We start from the raw sequence: 9091 nt of genomic DNA, 5'->3' as shown, positions 1-9091 counted from the left end.
AAAGAAAATTTTAATAAAAATATTTTTACTGGACATTTAACTTACCAGTCACTGAATAACTGCACAAATTAATAAGTGTAACGCAAGTAAACTTATTTTTCTTGTTCTCAGAAAAGCAAAACATTTCATGTTGCACACACCAAACAAGTTAGTCCAAGACTAATGACGTGGCAATCGACTGCTAAGATATTCGCTGCTAGTATTAGTGGAGAGAAATGGGTGTGCCCTGCGTGTAAGGCACGTAAGGGAAATGAATGCAGCGGGAGGGAGAGGAGGCTCGGGGGTGGCTGCAGGTGTCCGTGCTGCCCCCACCCGCGCGCGAGCCGGGCCTCCCAGCAGCCCCTCAACACCTTCCGTCCTTACTGTGCTGCCGGTCACTCGGCCGCTCCCGCCCCTCTGCTCCCGGCTTGGTTTTGACCTCCCATTCGCTCACCTGGAACCCGGGATGGACCCCATCCTGGACCTCGACGTCGGGGCACAGATGAGAGTGGGGTCTGGCGTGGGAAGGGGAGCCCAGGAGGGGAGTGGGCAGGGTCTGAGGAAGGAGGAGTGGCCAGGTGAGAACCAGGAGACGCTACAGGTGATGGATGAGAACAGCAGAGCCCACCTGGGGCCTGACTGCGGGGCGGTTCCCCGAGGAGCAGGCCAGCTCTGCTCAGCCACAGGATGAGGCCTCCCCGAGGTGGGCGGCTGGAGACCCAATCGCACCCCCAGGGTCTGGCTGGCAAGGGTTTCAGGCCCACGTGACCGTGGGAGGACCCTCCCAGCCCCAATGCCGTGTCTGAGGGCCGGGGGTGCCTGTCCATGGAGAAGGGATTGGGGCTCCTCTAGGAGGGAAGTGCAGCTCTGTCCCCCGAGTGACATTGGCAACGTCCCTGCACTCTGCATCCACTTTCCCGAAGGTCTCGCCTTTTAGGGGACACCCGTTGTCCACGGTGCCTAATGCCCCCCAGGGCGGGGGGCACCCCAGGGCCAGGACAAGCCCACAGCTGCTGAGTCGGGTGTGGGTGCTGCCCACTCCGGGGCGTCCCTCAGGGTGGGCAGGCGGACCCGGTTCCCAGGCTGCTGAACAAATTAGCACAAACTTGGTGCTCAGAACCAGAACTTGACTCTCTCACAGTCTGGGGTCCAAAATCAGGGCGTGGGCAGGGCCGGGCTCCCAGAGCTCTGGGGAGGGGCCCCTGCTTTCCTCCCGCTCTGGGGGCCTGGCAGTCCTTGGCTTCACGAGGCTGAATCGCCCAGTTTCTGCCTCCTCTTCTCCTGGGGGCCTCCTCTCTGTGTGTCTGTATCCAAACCTCCCGTCTCATGAAGACACCAGCCACTGGGTTGGCGTCCACTCCAGTGTGGCCTCGTCTTAGCTTTATTGCATCTGCAGAAACCCTATTCCCAAGCGAGGTCAGGTTCACAGATAGCGGGGATTGAGACTGGACTGCCTTTTGGGAGACAGTTCCCAGTACGATGCACACAGAGGGGAGGCTCAGGACTGAGGCCAGCTCAGCCAGGCAGGGCCTCGGCACCCTCCGCGTCCAGCGGGCCTGGGCTGCTGGGGTCTTCCTGGGCAACCTGGTCCAGCGGGCCTGCCGTGGAGCCGCCTGTATTTGCACGGGGAGATGGTGCACCCACCTGGGCCCTGCTGGTGGGTGGAGGGGCCGACCAGGCACTGCTGGCCTCCGAGCTGGGAGCTGCCCAAATGCCAGGCCCTCGGATGCCCGGGCTTAGAGGGTGGTGGACGGCAAAAGACCCCCATCGCTCCTGGTCAGAGCTGCTGTGAGTGACCCCCACCACATGGACCACCCCTCAGTGGATGGAGGGGTCAGATGGGTGTGTGGCCACGATAGGGGAGAGACTGAGTTCAAGGGTTACCAGGGTCCTTGGACAGGGGACCAGCAGCTCCTCAAACAGCCACGTGATGAGGTTCCAGCGTAGTCAGTGCACCTCTCCGACCACAGCCAGTGTCCCAGCTCGGCCTCTGCTTCCCTTTTCAGAAAGGTCGGGAGGCAAGCATCTCACACACCCCCACCCTGACCTCCAGGCTGGGCCTGTGAGGAGTGAGGCCCAGCCCAGCCCGTTCTGAGGCCCCTCCCTCCCGTGGGGCCAGCGCCCGGGAGCGCGTTTCTTCAGGCCCCTGGGGGAGGCTCCAGGGAGGGTCTCGGTGGGTGCGGCCAGCCTCCGCCTACAGCACAGACTTAGTGGCTGAAAATAACGCAAATGGACTCTCACGGTTCTGCAGTCAGAAGCCTGAAATGTGTCCTATGGGCTGGAACCAAGTGTCAGCAGGGCCACCTCCCTGGGCTTCTCCAGCTCCCAGGCCCCTGCACCCCTGGGTCTCTCGCCCTGGCCCACCCTCTGTCTCCTTCCTTACACCTTTTTATTTCTTTATAATATTTATTGATTTCAGAGAGGAAGGGAGAGAGAGAGAGAAAGATCAGTGATGAGAATTATGGATCGCCTGCCTCCTGCACACCCCCTCCTGGGGATGGAGCCCGCAACCCAGGCCTGTGCTCTGACCAGGAATCGAACCGTAACCTCCTGGTTTATAGGTCGACGCTCACCACTGAGCCACTGGCCGGCCCTTACACCTCTCTCTGACTCTGATGCTCCTGCCTCCCTTAAAGGGCCCCTGTGATCACACGAGGCCACCCGGTCACCCAGGCCCATCGCCCCACTGAGAGCCCTAACCTCACCCATGGGCAGTCTGTGAAGTAACCTAGTTGCAGGTTCTAGGGAGCCAGCTGCAGCGCCCCACACGGAGGCCTGTCGGGTGTGGGGTCTGGGCGGGATCTGGACCTCCCCTGGGGTGAGAGGGCTGAGAGGAGGAGGTGGGGGCCATGAGCCAGGTCTGGGGGGGGGGGGCTGGGGTAGGGTCTCACCGGCCAGAAGAGCAGCTCCATAGAGCTGGGGGCGCGGGGCCCGGAGGGCAGGTGCTGCTGGCAGGAGCCACCGGTGCAGGAGCATCTCAGCTCCCCTGCGGCAGGGCCCGGACTCCCGGACTCAGAGGGTCAGAGGGTCGGGAGGGGCCTGGGGCCGGGAACGTTCGGCACAGCAGCGTGGGACTGCGCAGACGCAGGTGCAGGCTCGCTCCTCCCCCAGGCTGCACCCCAGCACCGGCTCTCCTCTCCGTGGTAAGGACTTTCCGGATGCTGCATGTGGCCTTGCCACTCAGCCATGGGGTTTCCAGGGGAACCCAGGGCCACTGTCCTCAGGGGAAAGCCAGGGGCAGCTGGGGCGGGGCCAGGCCCGGGCTGGTCCAGCTGGAAGGCGGCCCTGGCTGGGGGCATGGCCTGCCCTGCTCCTCTCAGGGGCTGGTTTCCCCTTTGCACACAGAGCCCGGTGGCCTTGGGAGGAGGGCCTGCTGGCGGTGCAGGCTGGTCCCAGGTGCAGTGGGCACAGCCGTAACCTAACTGAAGGGGCAGCCCACTGCTTGGGGGGGGGGGTGCCCGGTGCGACCCTGCCCCACGGTTGGGACATGAGGGAGGGGAGTGTTTGAGGAGCAGCAGCCTCTACAGGCCCGGGTGTGGGCGGGGCCGTGGCCGGGGAGGGTCTGGCGCCCCAGCCCCCTCTCCTCTCCCCCCAGAGGAACCCATTTACTGCTACACCCCACACAACTTCACCCGCGACCAGGCGCTGTACGCCCGCGGCTACTGCTGGACGGAGCTGCGGGACGCGCTGCCCGGCGTGGACGCTAGCCTGTGGCCGTCGCTGTTCGAGCACAAGCTGCTGCCCTACTCGCTGCTGGCCTTCGCGGCCATCATGTACGTGCCCGCGCTGGGCTGGGAGTTCCTGGCCTCCACCCGCCTCACCTCCGAGCTCAACTTCTTGCTGCAGGAGATCGACAACTGCTACCACCGCGCGGCGGAGGGCCGCGCGCCCAAGATCGAGAAGCAGATCCAGTCCAAGGGGCCGGGCATCACGGAGCGCGAGAAGCGCGAGATCATCGAGAACGCGGAGAAGGACAAGAGCCCCGAGCAGAACCTGTTCGAGAAGTACCTGGAGCGGCGCGGGCGCAGCAACTTCCTGGCCAAGCTCTACCTGGCGCGCCACCTGCTCATCCTGCTGCTCAGCGTGGCGCCCATCTCCTACCTGTGCACCTACTACGCCACCCAGAAGCAGAACGAGTTCACCTGCGCGCTGGGCGCGTCCCCGGACGGGGGCCCGGCGGGCGGCTCGGGCCCGGCCGTGCGCGTGAGCTGCAAGCTGCCGTCCGTGCAGCTGCAGCGCATCGTGGCGGGCGTGGACATCGTGCTGCTGTGCGCCATGAACCTCATCATCCTCGTCAACCTCATCCACCTCTTCATCTTCCGCAAGAGCAACTTCATCTTCGACAAGCTGCACAAGGTGGGCATCAAGACGCGCCGCCAGTGGCACGGCTCGCAGTTCTGCGACATCAACATCCTCGCCATGTTCTGCAACGAGAACCGCGACCACATCAAGTCGCTCAACCGCCTGGACTTCATCACCAACGAGAGCGACCTCATGTACGACAACGTGGTGCGGCAGCTGCTGGCGGCGCTGGCGCAGTCCAACCACGACGCCTCGCCCGCCGTGCGCGACGCGAGCGCGCAGACCGTGGACCCGAGCGCCGACCCCGCGCAGTCCGACGGCGCCGCCGAGCCGCCCGTGGTCAAGCGGCCGCGCAAGAAGATGAAGTGGATCCCCAGCAGCAACCCGCTGCCGCAGCCCTTCAAGGAGCCGCTGGCCATCATGCGCGTGGAGAACAGCAAGACCGACAAGCCCAAGCCCGTGCGCCGCAAGACGGCCACCGACACGCTCATCGCGCCGCTGCTGGACGCGGGGGCGCGCGCCGCGCACCACTACAAGGGCGGCGGCGACGCCGGCCCCGCCCCCCGGCCCCCCGCCCGGACCCGACAAGAAGCCGGCCCGCCACTTCTCGCTGGACGTGCACCCCTACATCCTGGGCGCCAAGAAGGCCAAGCCCGAGGCCGCGCCCGCCGCCCTGCCCGCCTCCCGCAGCCAGGAAGGGGGCTTCCTGTCCCAGGCAGAGGAGTGCGGGCTGGGCCTGGCCGTGGCCCCCGCCAAAGGTAGGCAGCCGGGAGGGCCGGAGGGGGGCAGGGCCTGCATGGGGTCCAGGGAAGGGAGGACCCGCTCCCGCCCTCCCCAGCCCGGGCACCTGGGAACCCTGTGAAAGGCGAAGGAGTGACCCTGCTGGGGTGAGAGGTGAGGCTGAGTGGACGCCGGTGGCTCTGCAGGGGCGAGTTCCAGCAGGACCCGGAGTCCTGTGGGGGGACAGGAGGAGGCTGGGCCCGAGGGCTGGAGGGCGGGACAGGGAGGTTGCTCAGGCCCTGGAGAAGGTGCTGGGAGGCCGTTGTGTGCTGAGGGCCTGCCCCCCCCTCCCCCCCGCCGGCCGGTGTGGCTCAACGGCTGAGCATCCACCCAGGAACCAAGTAGCCTCCCGTTTGATTCCCGGTCAGGGCACTGGCCCAGGTTGTGGGCTCCATCCCCAGTGTGGGGCCTGCAGGAGGCAGCCGGTCGATGATGTTTCTCTCTCATCATCGATGTTTCTATCTCTCTATTTCTCTCCCTTCCTCTCTCTAAAAAATTAATAAAGGCATGTTTTTTTAAAAAAACAGGGGGTCTGGCCTGGACCCCGCAGGCTCTGGAGGCTGAGGGAGAGATCAACCCTCCCAGGACGTTTCGGAGCCATGAACCCCAGCGGCTTCGGGGGGGGGGGGTCGCATGGTGGACAGATGGGCCTGCGGGGGTGACGTGCTGTGTCCTCCGTGTTGCAGACGCTCCGCTCGCTGAGGAGGACATCCTGTACCCAGCAGAGCCGGCCCGGGCTGTGCTCCCCTCCAGCGGCACCTTCCATGTCTGCTCGCCCCCGGCCGCCCCCGCCACGGCCCCTCTGTCACCCGCCGGCCTGGGCAAGCCTGACCCCCTCGCCATCCTGAGCCGCAACGCCACCCACCCGCTGCTGCACATCAGCACGCTGTATGAGGCCCGGGAGGAGGAGGACGGGGGGCCCCGGGCACCCCCAGACATGGGGAGCCTCATCGCCATCCCCCCACCCCAGCAGATCCTCATCGCCACCTTCGATGAGCCAAGGACCGTAGTGAGTACCGTGGAGTTCTGAGGGCGCATGGCTGCCAGGGCCCCCCAGGGGGACCCCTCCGCATGACCAGGGTACACCGCCGCCCCCAGCACTGCCCACCCCAGCCTCCCACCCGCATGCCTCGGGCTCAGCACCTGTCCCTCCCCCTCTGTGGCATTGTTGGGGTGCTGGCTGGGCCAGGGGCTGGCCATGAGCCCCCTCCCTGCACCAGGCGCTCGCCGTGAGAAGAGTTTATTTTCTTAGTTTGTCTTGGGCCCAGGATGCTGGCCATGAGGGGTGATCTGTGGGGGGACATGTGGGTCCGAGGTGTGGAAGGAAGCTGGGGGCAGGGGCACCACAGGCCTGGGACGCACAGCCGCTGAGCCCACAGTGCTCCTGGCTTCCCCAGGCAGGGCCGGAAGCCCTCGGGTCAAAGGTCAACATGCACTTTCTCCTTGTACCCCGACTACCTGTACTTCACTATGGTTGCTGTAACCCACAAGTATCTCTCTTGTCAGGAGACTTAGGGTGCATTTAAAACAAAGGATGTGTATGTGGGCGTGTTCGTGTGTGTGGCCAGAGGGGGAGGGGGCCTGTGTGCAAGTAGACACGTGGGTGAGCGTGCAAAGCATGCGTGAGTGGGCACCAGCGTGTAAGCAAGTGTGTGTGAGCGGGCCCAGGTGAGCGTGCACGTGTGAGACCAGGCATGGGCGCCGGGGCGTGAGCAAGGAAAGGAGTCCAACGCAATAACCACGTCCCCACCCGGGCCCCAGCCCGGCCCCGGGCCCACGCCGCTTCCCACGGGAGCCGGGCCGCGCGGCGGGTCTGCCCCTATTACCTCAGCCACGGCAACCACGTGACGCATTAACAAGGTCGCACTGAGCATATCAATAAATACTATTCTGATACTGCCTGCGTCCCGCGTGGTCCACGTGGGGGCCTGTGCTCTGGCCAAGGCCTCCTGTGTCCCCACTGCATGTCGATCCCGGACCCCACATTACAGGCCCCGGGAGGCGCCCCCCTGCCTTCCAGGCCATCCTGGGGGTGCTGCGGACCCACCGCGCTGCAGACACCTGGTCGTCACTATCGCTGACACGCCGTGGCCTCTTGCTAACTGCAGCGTAGGCACCGGGACCAGGTGAGCCCCCCAGGACACACAGGCTCAGCAGAGACACGACGCGCCCAGAGGCAGCCATCTCCTCTGTCAGGTGCTGGGGGACGGGCTGCTGGGTACACTCCGCAGAGCAGGGGCTGCTGGGAACACTCCGCAGAGCAGGGGCTGCTGCCAGGACCCAGGAAGGCTCCCGGAGGAGGCTCTGGCCTTGAGGTGCTGCTAATATCATAGGGGTCCAGGGCAGGGTCTTGTCACCAGGCCTAGGACTTGGGCGGGGATGAAGCTGGCCCTGTGGGTGTTCCATGGGACCACACGCCTTGCAGGCCACGGCACGTGACCCTCAGGGTCTGAAGGGACGCTTCGTGCAGGCAGGTGGCTGGGGCAGTGGGGCCAGAGACCTGCAGGGGCAGAGCAGGCAGGTGAAGGCCTGGAATCGCAGGGAGCACTCTGCAGAGAGCCCGGCGTGGGCAGACCTGACCGCCTGGCCTGGAGCCGCCCCCCGCCCAACACCCACCCAGCAGCCGGGAGCTGGGCAGCTGCCCTTCCTGGGAGTCAGATTGTACAGGGACGTGGGAGGCTGCAGCCCACCAGGTGTTTGACATGGAGGTTTGCTGTTGTTCAGGTGTGGGGAGGCAGGACGGGACAGTGGCCATTGCGATGACAGTTTGTGCTCACAGTCTCCAGGAGGAGGGGCCACACCGGGCGGGGGGCAGGGACGGGGGCGCAGGAGCCCTCGCTGTGGTCTCAGGGAGGAACGGGCAGGGAGCAGCTGAGGACGGGCTGTGTGAAGTGTCGGGGCTCCGGGACAGGGCTGCCCCTGGCTGGCGGGGACCTGGCCCCGGATGATGAGGGCCGCTGGGGGGTGGCCCTGAGTAGGAGCCCCACAGAGGCGGGGCGGGCGGGCCCTGGACTGGCCGGTTTGCACTGGAAGTTGTTGGCTGTGTCTCGGAACCGGCTAGCCTGGGAGGGGCAGTCGCGTCCCCGAGGCTCCATGGGCCAGAGCGTCAGGAAATGGACACGTCCCCAGAGAGCACTCACCTCGCGTGAGCCAGGACGCTCTCCCTGGCCCAGCTTCCCAGGCCGTGCGGCCGCTGCCCCTCGGGTCGGCACTCAGCATCTCCCCCCGCCGTGGGAAGGGATCGCGCCCACAGGACTGAAGCAGGCTGGCCCGTGGCCCCGGGCAGCACCCCTCCGGGTCCCACACTGGCACCCGGCTCCATAGAGACGATGAAGGCCTAGGGGACCCACCAGAGAACACAGGTCATGCAGGCCTCAGGTGTCAGCATTGCCGCGGCCTCCTGCCTCTTCTCGAGTGGGCCTGGGGTCAAGCTTGACTTTTGTGACCCTCGCCATCCCCACCCCGCGCATGCGGAGCCCAGCTGGGCCCTGCCCGGCCGTCCTTGCCCCCCTGCGGCCTCCTGCTCGTCCTGCCCACCGGGGTGACTCCACTCGGCGTGGAGACGGCCCCAAGTCACGCAGGGTGTGCGCCACCTGAGCACGGCGCCGCCATCTCCTGCACGTCCCCTGCCAGGGAGCACACCGGTCCGGGCGGGGCTTGGGGACACCTTCCATGGACTCCCCGAGGCCTCTGCAGTCTGCCAGGCTGCCCCCACCTGTCCCCGGTGTGCGGTGCCATCTGGTGAGTCACTGTCCCGCAGAGGCGGGCACTCCCTGCCGGGGCGGGAAGAGGGGGGGGGGGACCTCTGCCTGCAAAGGGCAGGGAGGCATCAGGGAAGCCGCCTGCTGTCTCCTCCTCTCCTCCGGCGCCTCCAGCTCCCAGCAGGGCGAGGGGGGGAAGAGGAGAGGCTGGGGGGAAACTCGGCAGCCCCTCCGTCGGCCAGGCCTCTGCCCGCCACGCCAGCCCAGCGTGGGCAGGCCCCGGGCGATGCCCCAGAGGGGGCCATGGCACACCACCTGGTAAACACCCT

General features: G+C 66.0%; 1 protein-coding gene across 1 annotated transcript; it reads left to right on the top strand.

Annotated features, from left to right (window-relative positions):
• The first annotated feature begins 445 nt into the window (after window positions 1–445).
• PANX2 (pannexin 2) lies at window positions 446–6957 on the top strand. The gene is given in 5 exon segments (XM_006109575.3): window positions 446–487; window positions 2894–3122; window positions 3575–4863; window positions 4865–5039; window positions 5748–6957. Coding segments are annotated over 5 exon segments (2079 nt in total). The 3' UTR covers window positions 6092–6957.
• The last annotated feature ends 2134 nt before the right edge of the window (window positions 6958–9091 follow it).

Source organism: Myotis lucifugus, unplaced genomic scaffold (genome assembly GCF_000147115.1).
Source record: "Myotis lucifugus unplaced genomic scaffold, Myoluc2.0 scaffold_1607, whole genome shotgun sequence".
Taxonomy (NCBI): domain Eukaryota; kingdom Metazoa; phylum Chordata; class Mammalia; order Chiroptera; family Vespertilionidae; genus Myotis; species Myotis lucifugus.
The sequence above is the reverse complement of the archived record's forward strand: the minus strand, read 5'-3'. Positions and strand labels throughout refer to the sequence as shown.